The sequence below is a fragment of the Zosterops lateralis genome (assembly GCF_965231275.1).
Source record: "Zosterops lateralis genome assembly, chromosome: 10".
NCBI classification, from domain to species: Eukaryota; Metazoa; Chordata; class Aves; order Passeriformes; family Zosteropidae; genus Zosterops; species Zosterops lateralis.
In genome coordinates, this window is record NC_139770.1 from 19,474,099 (window position 1) to 19,490,013 (window position 15,915).

The window sequence follows — 15,915 nt, forward strand, 5'->3', positions numbered from 1 at the left end:
ACCTGGAACAGGCCTGGATCCTTTAGCAGAAAAGCACCCAGTACAGAGCAAACATTGTGCCTCTTGCAATTCAAGCTAAGGTGAGACACCTGTGAATAATGGACAGCACTGAGGAACAGGTGTATGAGGGGAGAGCATTGATGGGACCATGGAGTCAGCTGTGGTCTTAATTAACTGCTTTCAGCAACTTAATCAGGACCAGTTTACAGAAGCAAACAGAATATGTGTGAAGCTCTTAATTCTATTTTCCAGAGTGTAGGGTGGGAAATGTAAGCCTATATTAAGTATGGACCCTGCATTCAGATTTTCCAGGAGAATTTAGACCAGGGACACTGAAAAGCAGATTTAAAGCAAAAATGAGAAAAATAAAACACCAGTTGTTTTACATGCAAAATGTAATTAGCTGATGCAACTCACTTCAGCAAAAACCTAAGTGAGATTCAGGAATATCCAACATTTACACAGATAATGAGACTATCCAGATCAACAAGAGAAAACAAAGTTTGCAGAAAGAAATCTCATTTCTTAGAGCATAAACCAACTGCTGCCAGATGGATGTTGGGAAAGGCTGTGCAATGATTTCCTCCTTAATTTTCCTGCACCCTCTTTTGAAGCAGTTGCCTACAGGAAACTAGATTAAATACAGGCTCTGTCTAGACTTGTGTTTCTGTTTGGCCTTGTATATAGGAGCTTTAAGCAATTCACGGACAGTGCACATTTATCTCATCTTTAATAACGTAGTTATTCAGCACATTGCTAGAAAGCTAATACTGTGTGTTGGCATTGTCTGTGCTGTGGGAGAACTTGCAAGACATTTACTGGTACAGAGAGTGAATGTAAAAGCCACGTGGGGACAGTGCAAGCACTGAAAAAATTCATTAGCTGAATTTGGTAAAGGATCAACACAAAAGCAACCAAAAGGAAATAAAATCGGTTCTGTATAGTCTGCTGAGAAACTTTGATGAATCACCCATGGCTGCAAGCCTGCCCTCCAGGCTAGGATTTGGTTCACTGGCACTTCAAAGTCACAGACTGACACTGAATAAGTCCAGGCAGGCTGCATAAACCCTCATTTAAGCTCTCACTGAAAGCAACCAACCTTTTTATTAGGCAGCCCTGAAAGCAGAAGTCATGACATGGCAGACATCCTGTCCTCCTCTGGTAGCTTGAGTAGGACCAAGTTGTTGTGTTTGCCACATTCCTCCAGAGGTGAATCTTGTAATAAGCAATAAAGATTCCTGATGTCCACTGACCTCAGGGCTGATCCCTGGAAGACCATGCATAAACTGAGAACATGAAGATTACTAGAAACTTAAGTCCTACATTTGTAATTGAAGCCAAACAACACAGCTCCTCTGTCAGCCTGTTCTTTGAATCACTCATCAGTTGAGGGTGAATTCTTGTCCTCTTCATCAGGTGTATTTTTTAGCTGCTGACGAGCAAACTCCTCAAATACCAGCTCTGCTTCACTGCAATGAAAGAAACACAGGACTTTCAAAATTATGTTACCCTAGTTTTACACCAGTGGACTAGAGGCAACACATAGAAGGAAGAAGAGAATCCCACAGCAGACTGGTAGTGTTTCCTTTGTCTCCAAAGGGATTTGGATCACATTCCCACAGTCTCCATCTTCACTGGTGCTGTTCTAGCTAAAATGGAAAGCAGTTGATTGAACAAGTCAAGGCATAAACTGAGGATGTTATCATCTGTACTGAATCATGTCAATTCCAGATACATACTGATCAGCTAGCTGTACAGCGTAGAGCCTGCAAGGGGTTTTGTCCAGGAAAAAAAAAACCAAAACATTTCACCATTATTCCTCTATACTATAATGGAGGCACATGGTCAAACCTATTAAGCTCCTTACACTTCCAGCTATAGGGCAGAAACACACCCCTCTTGGGCTGCTCGCTTTGGATTTTAAGCTGGGGATTTTTGGACAGTTTTGAGGAGTTTTTAAAATAGTAAATGCAAAACTGTAGCTAGAATGTGAAATACTAAAAGAAACTTACCCATCCTTCCCTGCAGTCACAGGCATGCAGCAAAGGAGGAAAAAAGACAGACTGTGTAGTCAGAACAGCAGAAGCTAAAACGGTTGCAAAATGTTTAAAGCAAAAATGTATAAACTGACTAGTCAGAGCAGTGACAAGAAGCAGGATTTGCAGCAGTACAAGTAGAATTCCAGAAAGTCTCAAAAATGTGCATACCTACACCTGATGAGGCAAAACTCGATCTCCCAAATGGAAAAGCATTCCAGCAATGCTGCCCAAGCTATCTGAAGGGCTGAGGAACAAAGACAGATTTTCCCATCTATGCTTACTCATGGTCACACCTGTGGGAGACATCTATGCACACACCTGCACTCTGAGCTTACAGTGCTTGCATGACATGATGTCAGCTTTAATAGCTCTGTCACTGTGATTGAAGAAGTCAGCTGATGACAAGAGAATGCTCTTGTTCGAAAAACATGAAGGTATTAAAATTAGAGGTCAAAGTACAGAAACACCTCATGGATCTCTCATCAGATGGGTTAAGGCCTTTGGGGCAACACTCCTGATCTCATCTTGCCCTAAAAATGGTTTCAAGACTTTTGGCATTTGCATTTCTTCAGTGGGATCTTTGCTAACCACACTGTAACAAATCCTGCTTACTAGCAGGATTCCTTGAAAGCTGTTTCAGCACAGCCTGAAATAAGCAGAAGAGTGTATTTTCAGGGATTTTATTGTTCTCACAGCTATTTTAGCAAGGCATAGTCACTTCACTGGCTTACTTCTCATGGCTTTGGGTCAGGGAGCAAAGCACCCCTGTTCTACAGAAATCAGCAGGGATCTGGGGCACTTCAATGACTGGATAACTCACCACCTGGAGATTTCGCATCCACAACATACACTGCAATCAAGGGCACCAAGCACTGCTGGAAAAGTCAGCATTAAAAGTGTGCCAAAGGGGGCCACTCCAGCCAAAATGCCTCAAAGGATGGCTCATGTAAAGACACTCCTGATGGCATTTCTCCAGACCAGGATGGAAGCCAAGATGAAGTCTGGAAAGTCTCAGGGCATGTACGCTTGATTGAAATGGATTTAAAATGAAACATTTAGAACTTCTAAAATTTCCATCATATAAAGCATCATTCTCAATCCATTTTTTCTCCAATTTTTATGCTTTAGTCTGCTGTCTTTCCCCTCTTGGAGGTACCTTCATTACTATGGGAACAGCAATTCAGTGATATGGGTGAAGCTGAGCAAGATCCACACCAGTGATTTGAAACTGATTTTACAAAATGGAGTGAGGGGCGAAATAGGTATTGTTTCAGTTGGGCATACACTTAACTGTCAGATAAGTGATTACTGAGTCAATACACAGATAGTGTGGCAGCAGAGTAGTGCTTATAATATACCTCAGATGGAGGATTGCAGTCAAAGATGCACCTCTTCACCTTCAGGCTGTAACACTACTGCCAACATGCTACAGTTGCACCCTAGCAGGAGGTAGGTCCACTCCAGAGTTTTCTGGCTTTCCTGTGTCTTATTTAATATTATAATATTGAAAAAATCTCAGAAAATGGGTAGATTTTGCTTCTTTTAATTAGCATTCCAGCATTGTTTTGAGGGTTGGTATGGGAGGGGTATTGATGAGGGTCTAGAATAGAATACCATTGTCCTCTCAAGGGAGGGTTTTCTGGAAGCTTTTATTATGCAGCCACAGAAATTATTCCATACAATTCAAGTGGTAATTTTCAGTATAAACTTGCTTTTAACCTCTCTTAACTTATGGGAGAGAAAAGAAAAAGAGAGTAGGTTTTGTTATTTTCCAAGGCATTCAATGCTTTAAAATTTCCTAATTTCTGAAAGTCACAATACCAAAACAGGCAAAGTATTTCTTTGCTGTTAGAGGGACAAAGCATTCCTGGGTTTCTTGAAAACAGCCCTTTTGTGCAAGTTTAATCAGGGAGCAGATAAATGACCATTTGTTGAACGACAGCCAAAACAAAGGCCAGTGTCCAAGACATAGACCCACAAAACGTAAAACATCAGAAGATTGGCAGGAAAACCCCAGACCAAAGAACCCATGCTGAGACCACAGCCTTGAGAAAAACCCAGCAGGAACTTCTGGGCTAACTGCTGACCAGAAAAGGTCTTGAAAGCATGAAGAGACACAGCTCAGTTTGAATGTATCTTTAAAAGAAACAGATCCCTACACATTTTTTGTCAACAGGCAGAACAGACACAGACTGCCAATGTGACAGGAGCTGCTTTGCCTAAAAATAACCACATGTAAACCACATGGGTCTAAAAACAGTCACAAAACCAGCACACATGAAACATGCAAATCCTGGCCTCGCAGAAGACCAAGAGAAGGAAGTGATAAACACAGAGAAGGAAAGGTAGCAAGCTGCTTCTCTTCTGTCTCCTGCTGGCACAGGGAAGACAGATCAAGCAATCTGCAATAGCCATGCACTGTGACAGACCTGCTGCTTACTGAGAGATGAATGCTTCAGAGCTTGCTCACAGACAGCTAGAGAGGGCAAAGCCATCTGCTGTGAAACAGAGCACACAGCACTTACTTGCTCACACTTGCCCCAGCTTGGCCCTGAAAAAATTACATCACATTCTTGGGAAGCTTATGTTTGAGATTCTCTGTACTCAAGTCAGCCCTGCATGATTAAATGAATTGATGCTACACATTTCACTTCTGCCATAAATCACCTTGGCCAGAAAAAATTATATTCCCCCACTGCAAAATAAATCACAGTGTGTGGCAGTTTTTAATCCCACTCCAGCTTTAACTCCATAAGATGGTTGCTCTGACTTCTTTCTGTTTTCCAGCTATGCCTCAAGACAGTCAAATGAGTAGGAAGGAGCAGTAGGCAAACAGGTCACTACCGATTCATCAGTAAAAACAAAAGGAAATTGAAAAAGAATATAAGGAGTGATCCCAAAACTCCCTGTGCATGCACCTCTGCAGTGCCTACACCCACTGCAGAAGCTGCTGAACAAGCCAACAAAGAAAAAATTCCATCTTTTGGGACCTTTGAGAGTCTAAAAACTGTTTGTTGAAGCTCTATCCCTGCAATTAAGCCTGGATTTGCTTGATTCCGAATTAGATGGTATTTCACTAATGAAACACATGATGTTTCTCAGCGTTCATGAGCTAAATTGGTAGAAGAAAAAATTAAAAAGCCTGAACTCACAACTGGGAAAAGGGATGAAGCACAGTGCATGGAAAACTACCAACCAATAAAGCTGAAAAGCGTTTCGCTTTACCAACTTCATATGGGAAACTGTTTTATTCCCTGTAATAAGCTCAGACATCACATTCCAGCACAGTTTTCAAGTCAGCTATTCAGGCTTCAGAGGAATTTTCTGTTGTGTTAGAGTATCTTTATTTCAAGAGAAAGCATTAATTTCCTGAGTTTACCATTTGCAGGGCTTTCCCATGGGATAGCTCCTGAAATTACCTGCATTTTTTTTAGTTTATAAGAAACCTGGTATTTCCATCTGTACAAAATGCATGGAGCATAGCTGACACTTCTGACAGCAAGCTCCTAGAAGACTTTGATGTAGCAAACAACATGTGGGCTGTGATTCTGGTAAGAGGATGTGCTGGGGGAAGTGATCTGAGAAATATTGCAGGTCTCCATTTTCCTTGTAAAGTCTTCTGCCCACATCCTTTTGAGTGTACTATATAAAGAAGTACATTATCTCCTCCTTTGAAATGATCTTAGAAGGGAGAATTACCTGACTTCCATTTTTCCTCATATTACAAATGCTTCTGCTGGAAGTATAGAGCAATAAAAACGGGGTGTTGGCATTTTTAACACCAAAAAAAGTCACATTAAAAAAAATTTCACATCACTCTAAAAATGTAAAATTCTTTACGGTTGCCTAAACCTTTGGATGAGCCTTGTTATATGTTTTGAAGCTTTCCTTGGTGTTCATGAAAGCTCCTGAGCTACCCAGAGGCACTAGATGGCCCTCAGCAGCCACACTCCTGGGATCACCAGTGCCACCCCAGCCCCCACCACTTCTGTGCCAAGAGAATGTGCTGGCACTGCTTACAGCAGGGGCTTTCCCAGGGAAAAGGAGTTTCCTGTAGTGCAACTGTTACAGGAGAGATAAAACCTACCTTTGCCCACTCCAGCACACCTATAATTAGCAATGCCTGTTCCCAACCAGAGCATCTGAATGGATCACCAGCTCTCTTCTCATTGTTTACACTTGATTCCTCCAACAATTTCACACAGTAAGGTGTGAAAGTCATCCTTTTCTAATGTTTCCAGTATAGACCAAAGCATCTATCTCAGGATAACTCTTCTCTAAGGTTCTACTGTCACTTTCCGGTTTCATATTCTTAGAAACAGCAGCTCTAGGTCAGTTTGGGCACAAAGAGAAAAAAGAAAGAAAGAAAAAGGAGCACAAAAGCCATGACTTTTTTTGAAGCCCACTAAACTTTGTTCCAATATAGAAGGTAGGACAAGATGGCTCATCTGTAACAGCCCCAGCAGGAAAGGGATGGCATGTCTGATGGTCAAGAGAGGCTTCAGATGCTGTACAGGAGCTTCTGAATTAGTGTGAGCACCTTGCAAACTCTGGTGCTCACCACTGGCAAACAGAGCCAGCCAGGGCCTGAGGAAGTGGGAGGATGCTCCTGACAGCCTGTGGTTTTGGCATCTGATCCCAAGCCTTAAGATGCCTGGGTAAGGCTTGCTCCTCAACTGTTACAGGGTTCCTGCACTTCTACAGAGACCTAACATTGAAGAGATGTTTGTCTGGGATAACCACTGAACAGGAAGGCCACATCACAAACATGGCAAATGCCACATCAAGGTGACAGAGACTCAAGAATCATCAGTAGTTTTATCACCTCTTCACCTTGCTTATAAGTATTTGGCTTTGTACAATGCTCATGTGTGATAGGTATTTTCTGTGTCAGATTTTTTCTTTTTTACTTATACTGCAATCTGGCTAGGAATTGCTGACAGGTTCATGTAGGATATTTTGCACTACAGTCATGAGATTGTGCAGAGCTTCCTCAAACCCCTGTTCTCTGAACTGTGATTCCATGAATGAAGATGAAACAGAACATCTTTTCCATTTTCTCCCATCTTTGCATCCCTGCTCTCTGTTATTTAGTACCTGGAGGTTGATACATACATACACACACACACATATATAGACACACAAACACACAGAACAGCTCCATACTGCAGCTTTGTACGATCTGAAGGCTTCCTGTAGCACAAATCACTCTAAGCCTTACAATGGTGAGATCTCACCAGAGCCTGTTAATGAACAAAGGCAAAAACCAGGTGTAACTGACCTGCTGGGTTCTTTTCCTCAGGTTTGGGGTGCATGAGACGAAATGGCAGCTCTGTGCCCACTTCACTTGAGGGAGAAGAAAGAATGCATCAGACCCACAGCTCCACACACATGCCTAGTTCAGCCTCCTTCCTCCTTAGGCCAGCCTGAGCCCTCAGCTCTAGCCTTACTCATTCTTTCATATTTTTCTAAACATAATTTTCCTCTCAAAAAAAGTTAAGCTCCAATTTCTCCACAAATATCCCAGGCATATCCACTTTCACAGACTGGGTATATTGTGTGGTGAATGTACTTGCATATATATAAAATCAAAGATATTTTTGTATTAGCTTCATTTTCACAGCAGAACCACAAACTACTTGCTTCTAACAACTTAAGGGACATTTACTTTTTTTAGGGAGGTGGAAATGGCAATAAGAAAGAGAATAAAAAGATGAATTAACAACTAGGACTGCATAGTCTGAAAAGGAAGATGACATTTACCTGGAAGTGAGGTCTCCCAGCATGCTACAAAACAAAACAAAACAAGGAGAAAAACAAAGAATATTTAATGTGTTTTTATTCTGGTGTTCCAGCAAATGCTGTTTAATTGGTGGACTACTGAATTCACTTTACTCATGTACTGTTCTCTACTTGTCACAAATTTAACTGAACTTGTTTTTAAAAAAGGTAGTCTTAGTTTTTCGTGTCATTCCCATGGAGAAAGAGTCTAGGTTTTTGAACTCCTGACCAAGTGTTGGGCATGGCCCCTTTTCCAAGAGCCAAAAGGCAAGTGGATGACCACAGAAGAAAGCAGGCATTTTATCATGCTCTAGATGCATTTTTATATTAGAACAAAGGACAGATGAATGAAATACAAATGTAGACAGTGACTAGCATCAACTGAGAGTCACTATCCTTGTCATTTTTTGCACTGCTCATGTTGATAACATCAGCTCTACCCAGAAAGCTGGTTGAGTACAGAACCTGAGCTACAATATTTATGACTCTCAGGCAGACATTTTCACCTTCTGCTCTAGGAGAACAGCAATGCCAACATAAAGGTTCATGCAAAGTTTCACCTCACTTCTCACAAAATAGGTTACAGCTTTGAAACAAAAATTGCAATGCAAACCAGAGGTTCCTATGGTTCAACCATAAAGTTATATGGTATCTAAAGGGGAGTAATATAGACCATTTGGCTCAGGACAAGTTCTGTGGACAGGCCAAGATTGTTTTCCAGGCAATTTATGCTGTATAGGGAGCCTAATATCCTATAGCATGTGCCCTTTCTCTTGGGGTGGACTGTTCTGGTCTCTCCTCACCCATCAATGGCATAAACACACTCCCCTCCATTAACTCCAGGCAGATGTAGCAAAAAGTGTGTTATGCTTACCCTGGAACAGTGAGCTTCACTTTGACCTTGTAGGAAACCAGAATTCCCATCACTGTCTTGTCTATTCCATCCTTAATGCTGCCAGAAAAAACAGAGAGGAGTGTGAGGTGGCACAGCACTATAGCAAAAACATGCACCTGGAGCAAGAACTAGGGGAACACCCTGAAAGTGGGAAGGCAGGCAGACCTCAGGTGCAGCCAATATCTCTCCAGATCTGTGATCACCCTTCGCCCTGAATGAACATGACAGCATTAGCATTGGTGCTACACGTATCCATCCAGGCACAACTTTACCAAGTCCTGAGAGAAGTGTCTCCTCCATCATCCCCTCTTCTCTCTAGCTCTCCCACCATTTAAAACTCCACTCACATAGTACTAGAAGCCAAGTTAGTGTCCTCATCCTTCAGTTTTCCATCCAGAGCTATTTCCTTTGTCTCCCGGTTATTTGCAAGCAAGGGCAAAAGTGTCAGTGTCTTGGTCAGGCTGCTGTTTGGCTGCACCTTTTCCCTGAAAATAAGAAGAGAAATAATACACAGTGGTTTGTAACACACCTAACTAGGAGAATTTCAAAACAGATTACAAAGCTGCCCAAAAGGAGAGAAATTTATCTGTGCAAATTCAGTTGTCAACGATACAGATGTCCACCTCTAATCTGGTCAGCAAAATTCCCTTTATAACCAGCAGAGAAAAACAAGCACTTATAGAAAATGCTTTATTTCACATTAAGGCAGAAAAGCAGGTCAAAACCACAGAAAAATAGAATAGTTTAGGTTGGAAAAGCCCTTTAAGATTATGAAGTCCGACCATGAACCCAACACTGCCAAGGCCACCAGTGAACCATGTCTCCAAGTGCCACATCTATTTTTCCTAATATCCAACCTACACCTCCCCAGGTGCAACTTGAGGCCACATTCTCTGTGCTGCAAAGCTCTGAATGTGAACAAAATTAATCCCTAGCTGAGAATACCAGTACTGAATGGAAAACATGTCCCTAAGCTACAGAAAGAACACCAGACAAATATAAAATACCTGGGTATGTCCAACCTTCCTCACAGTGTGAGGTTCAGAGCTGCACTGCCAGTACAGTGGAAAAAAACCAAGTGGTTCTCCATAACATCTACAGACTCAAGGTTTCTGTGGGCTTTCTCAGGCCAGAAAAAGCCAAAAAAAATGCTCTTGCTCAAGCCAAGATTGTCCTTTACTTCCACTCAAACAGCAGTATCTTTCAGAAAAGTGTTGCATCGCTATTTAAAGAATTCCAGCAATTGGGAGCCTTCTGCTGCCACCACTAAGACTGTCTACCAGGTAATTACTCTTCAAACCTCTTATGCAACATCCCTGTTCCCTGAAAAAACCTGAGGATCTCTGTTGCTCTGTGAAAAGGGGACCAGCTGCATCTGGAGAGCATGAGTGGTGTGGCACACACAAGGCAAGAAGAGGGAGCACTGCCAGACTGTAATTATGAGAACCTCTCATTACTGATGGAGAGGGTAATTAAAAGGGTGTGAAGGAGCAGGAGCATTCACTCACTGTGCTTCCTCAGCAGCCACCACTTTGGTATAGAAGTCACTGGAGTACAGCACCACGTTGGTCACCTGCTCCACTGAGGGAGAAAGAATAATGTGGACACTCAGGTGTGTGCGCAAACCACAAACAACACCATTGCCACCACCCCAAGTTCCAGGAATGGGAAACATGGTGAAAACAGCAGAAAACCCCATCCATTTAGAGCCTGAAGGGACCACCAGGTCAGATAGCCTGACCTGGACAGAGACCAACAGCACCCCAGTGGCCAAAGTCTGTCTTCCCTGAAAGGCACCTGGCCTTGATTTGGAGACAACAGAAAGTCAAAACCCCACAGTTTCTCTTGGGATCCTCCCTTTCCATTATAAAGATGCCCCTCTCCCTTCCCTATTTGGGTCTGCTTTTATCTCTGGTCCTGATATCTCTTGTATGCCTACGGTCCATGCATGTGCATTCAGGAGACAGCATCAGCACAGAGCCTGCTGTGTATGTATGGTGTTTGTATAACAAACAGCTTCTATTCTCCAATCCTACACCAAAACCCCAGGGTAATTCTGACTGAAACACTGAACAGGAGAGAATCTGGGACTAACAAGGTCTTTTTAAGCCTAACATAGGCATAAAAGAGCCTAAAAATATTTGAGAATCACAATACCAGACTGGCACTGAAACAGCTTTCTCTGCTATAGTTCTGTGGGAACCTCAGCCATTTTGTTCCCTCCCTGCTTTCTTTTCTCTTTCCCAACCTTTGTCTTTCAGACTGTCTTCCCCAGCTTTGCTGCCTGTGGGATGAAAACCTGTAATGTCACATATAAAACAGCAATGAAGCTCAGTCCCTGCTCTCAGCTTCCTCAGGAGCAATGACACTGTTGCTGGCAGAGTGGCTGTTTCTTACACTGCCACAGGTTTCTGGAATGCCAGGAAAAGCTGTATGTGATCTAGGCGCATTCACAGGTAACAGGAGCATCACACTGAAGGGAGCCCTTCCCAGGAACCTCCCAAAAAGGGTGGATTTTCCCCCACTTTTCCCACACCTGCATTGCCCACTGCAGCAGCCAGACCCTTTCTCTTTTTCTAGTGGGGACAATCTGGTGCCTGAAATTAAGACATACAAGTAACCACAAGAATCCGGAAAAAAAACTACAGCACTTCACTTGAAGAACAGCAAAGAACAGAGGGAGGGACAAATTCTTGATATCCCCAACTGTCTTCTTAAACTATTACAAGCACTAAATTCTGTCTCACTTTCAGTCCTATTGCACTCAAAGAATCCCAAGCAACAGTAAAAGCATACCCTGGACTTTGATCTTCTTCACTGTTTTGTCTGTGCTGTTGTTGATGGTGACAGTGACTGGAATGGGCTCACCATGGTAGTATACCTAGAAGGAATGTGATGCTCAGAAATCCAGCTAGGAGACTTCTTCCAAACCCTAAACCCCTCTAGTTCCCCCAGATTACACCTCAAAGAGGTCAGATAGGGGAAGATAACACCTCCCAGAGATTTATGACCCTTCCTTCAATGACTTCAAATGTGTTTGGGGTTTCAGCCACCCCTAGCAATGCCACTGACAGAAATTACATTAGAGCCCTTGAGTGCCGGGACAAGTCAGTCCCAGCTGAGAAAGCAGCAAAGTGCCCATTGGCCTGCAGATACACGATGACCCCAGCCCCAGGGCAAACACCCCCTCACCTCTTTACTGAGGCAAGCTTTCAGGTGCAGGGGCTTGTTGGACATGAAGAACTGCCAGGTGGTCTCAGCACAAGGCTTGGGTCCTGGCTTCTCCGGAGCAAACTGCACCTTACGGATCAGCAGACGGGCAGAGTTCCTGGGAAAGAGCAGAGGACAACATGGTGACACCTGGTGCTTGGCAGAGGCAGGAGTTCTGCATTCCCATATGCTCAGACCCAAGAATCCACTGATAAGGTGGGGCAAAGCTGAACAACCAACCAGGGTGCATCACTGGACCACCCATCCCCTTTAAGGCAAAGCTGAAGAGACATATAATATTACCTCCTATGAATTCTCTCTTCCACATTTTCTGTTGAGAAAGCTTTCACCTCAAAGTCCACCCCACAAGTCTGTCAGAGAGAGAGAGGACAGTTGTGAAATCAGGATCAGAAGACAGGAACATCTGCAGATGTTTCAGTATCTTTATGCACACCAGAAATTGGCAGATTCCTGCCAGCTGCAAATTATTCTGGCCTCCCACCATTGTCACAGACATCCCTGACAACGGGTGTTGGCACATCCACCTGTTCTACAGAGCTTCTGATAAACGAGGCTTAATCCCAGCCTCAGAAAGATGACAGCCCTGCTCCTGAAAGGCTTCCTGTGAGATCAGTGCTGGAAAGGTCACATCATAAGACTGATCAGTGTGCCACGCTCTCTGGCCCACCCTGGGTTTCTGAACTGAATTTCTGAGTTGGCTTTGTAATGCCAAAACCAGCATCTAAGGAGTGGAAGTGATCATGCCAAGCTAACCTTTGCTTTAACAGGTTATAGCATTGTGGGATACCTGTGTAATCCAAGTAATTCTCTACAGAGACAGTTTTGCTAGAATGTCATTCCCTGGCATGAAACACAGGTTATCCTTTTTACAATAGATTCTACAACCCTCATCCCACTTTGCCTGGCTGATTGCCTAGTTCTGCTGTCCAGACAACCATCCAGTCAAGTATAAAAGGAATATTTTTAACAGTCTCAGAAAACTTGCAGAACATAATTATTTAGTGCCTTTTACTATGAGGTTTTTGTTCAGTTTGCACTTACATACAAGCCAGCTCTTCTCTGCATTTAATTCAGGGCAGGTCTTAAGGCACGTTATTTATAGCAATCTGTGAGATTTTAGACATTCAGTCTCCTTTTCTTTCATGTAGCCTTACAGCCACAATCATTTTATGTGCAGCCAACCCACAAATCATGTGATAGTCTTAAAGAAGCTACAGCACTGCAGATTTTGTAGCGTTGCTACTATTTGTTTGGATTCCCTTTCTTATTTTGAGGATTTCAACTCCAATTCTGTGACACGTAGTTGTAGCCCTTAGTTCTTGATGTTCATGGCACAGCACAGTAAAATCAGTACCACCTTCTCCTTCTCTCAAGCTAAACAAATTCACATGATTTTTTTCCATCTGACTTTCCTTTACCATGATAAGCATAAGTGTCCCACTGGCCTCACCTTATCAACATCACGAGGTGCAGGCTGCAGACAGACTGAGCAAGGCAGGTAATCTGGAAACTGTGGGAGGAAGAAGAGGAAATGCCCCAAAGCAATAGTACACAGATGTTTTAGGTACCATACTGCTCACAAAAGCAGTCCTGAAGACAAGGGGTCACTCATTGTAATGAAGTAACCCTTTGAAATTCTGGCTAGTATATCTGCCTTGTACGAACAAATCCCTCTCTTCCAAAAATACTTTAGAAGTCAAGAAAGAAAAAAAAAAGTCCATGCAGAACATGAATCTTCTTCAGGAGCACTAAGACAGACATGGGACTGACAGCACTGGAAGGATTTCCTGTTAAAATTTGGCAGTCAGTTGTCATTTGCTGACAACATCTGGTAAAGCCCTTTTCATCTCCTTATTTGATCCGCAAAGTTTTTAAAGGAAAAGGATTTGGCACTGAGGCAACGGTAAAAAGTATTCCAGGCTCTCAGGAACAAGAAGGCAAGGATATATGGGGCTGTTGCTAGCATAGAGCCATTGCAAATTCCCTTGCCTTTTTTAAGAAAGCAGTTCTCACAGTGCTGTGATCACTGCACAGTTAGGATCTTCTTGCACTTTACTCTCAGGATTGCAAGAAGAAAAAAAAATACATTGGTAACACCATCTGTCACTCAAAATTGGAACTTGCAGAACATGAATTCACTATCAATTCCCACCTTCAGTCTGTCACAAGGCCTCAACAGCCTGGTAAGTACAGACAAAAAGAGAACCAGAGGCTCTTCTGAGAAACTTACTGTAAAGAAAAAGGGATAAGCATTTTTCCCCAGCTTTTTTAGGAGAGATTCCTGCAGGAGGGTGAGAGACTCTGGCTTGTCAGCAGGTGGGTACACCTGGACCCTGGAGAAGAACAGGTCCCGGCGGAAGGTGAGGCCAATCACATCAATGTCCTCCTGGCCATAGCGGAACGCGCAGGTGAGGGACACAAACACTGAGAAGGAACACAGGACAGGTGAAACATGCAGCCGGATAGCATTGAAGCCAGGCTGGAATGAGAACATGCCCTGCCTCAGGGAGACATGGAAACTCATTTCAACACTTGCATAACCCAGCGAGTACCCATCCCATGTGTAACAACAGACACAGCACTGATAAAAAAGCCCATTCACTGGGGACGAGAATTACATTTGTACCCTTAAAAGAATGAAAAAATTCTACCTTAGCATCTCACTCAGAAAGACAAACAATTTCTGAGACACACATTGCATAAAACTTCAAACCTTTTTTCCCCTTGATCATAGCAGGATCCACCAATACGACACCATCTGAAAGAAAGGCAAAAAAAATCAAGATTAACAGAGGATAAGCAGGGTTGAGAGCAGGAAGAGCAGCACGTAACCTTGTGGACTTACCTACAGGTTCCACATTCTCTATGTTGTCAATGAAGTCCCGCTTTCCCAGGTAGATGGTCAGCTGTGGAGAGAGAATGACCACAGCTGAACTATAACATGTTTGTGGTTTTTGAGGGAAGGGGGACACACACATCAAAGAGCTATAAATCTTGCAGAGATCAGAACTATTCCATTTTAAATGGAATTTTTTTTTTTTTTTCAGCAAACATGCAACCTCTACCAGACTCAACTGGATTATTCACATACTTCAGGACATCAGAACTGAAGACCTGATATAGGCCAGCTCCCAAAGGTACAACACAAATACTTGTGCATGGGACAAAGAAGTGTAGATTTAAAGATTTTTGGTGCTGTCAGGTGGGAAAGACAATTAATCAGCTTTGTTTTAAACATTTACCAGCAGAAGTACAACCCAGGTGGAGTGTGAGGTGAGTTGCCTTTCTCTTGTATTATAAGGCATGAAAAGTTTTCCCTAAGAACTGTTTACACCATGTCCTCAAATTTAGTGGTAATATGGCTCACGTTCCTTGTTCAGAAGAAGATAAAGGAGACAGGAAAGGGCTTTCTAATAAGTCTCCAGTCTGACTACAGGTAAAACTCAAACCTAAATAAGCCCATTATTATCGTACTCACAGCTTTGTCACGGGTGCTTTTTCTGAAGATAACTTGCTTTTGAGGAGAATCAGCATTCTTCCCACCAATCCTGGTCTTTTGAGACTCAGGGCAGCTCATAGTCAAAGACAGGAATGTGACTGTGGGTGAATGAAGCTTTTCTGTCCCAAAATGTCCTGCCTCAGATGCCTGGGAAAAATAGGTGGATGAGATAAAAGCAGTAGGTAAAGCACTGTACTCCTGTGCTGTTTCAGAACCCCTCACATATCCAAATGGTGGCTCTGTCTAAAAGCTACAAAGGTGGTTTGTGTTGCTAAGGAATCAGACCAACCCCCAAATGAGAACTCATTTGTCCTGCTGCATTTTCCTCAACCAGAACCCAGTGCAATCCATTATGGGAAGAGTAGCACTAAGCTCAAATCAGAATGCACCGTAAGGATAGAACAGTCCAGTCACCTGCCCAGAACGGTAACAATTATACTTGGAGGTAGGGAAAAGCTTGCACCTGAGGG

At 42.9% G+C, this 15,915-nt stretch overlaps 1 protein-coding gene across 1 annotated transcript; it reads right to left on the reverse strand.

Moving 5' to 3' along the window:
- Positions 1-699: 699 nt before the first annotated feature.
- SAG (S-antigen visual arrestin) lies at positions 700-15,283 on the reverse strand (the record flags this gene model as incomplete). The annotated part of the gene is made up of 14 exons (XM_083868267.1): positions 700-1,469; positions 7,321-7,385; positions 7,803-7,826; positions 8,695-8,772; positions 9,063-9,200; positions 10,224-10,296; positions 11,512-11,596; positions 11,908-12,043; positions 12,229-12,296; positions 13,397-13,456; positions 14,177-14,370; positions 14,660-14,704; positions 14,792-14,880; positions 15,279-15,283. The coding sequence occupies 14 exons, from the start codon at positions 15,281-15,283 to the stop codon at positions 1,426-1,428; spliced, it is 1,104 nt and encodes a 367-aa protein (XP_083724393.1). The 3' UTR covers positions 700-1,425.
- Between the last annotated feature and the right edge of the window lie 632 nt (positions 15,284-15,915).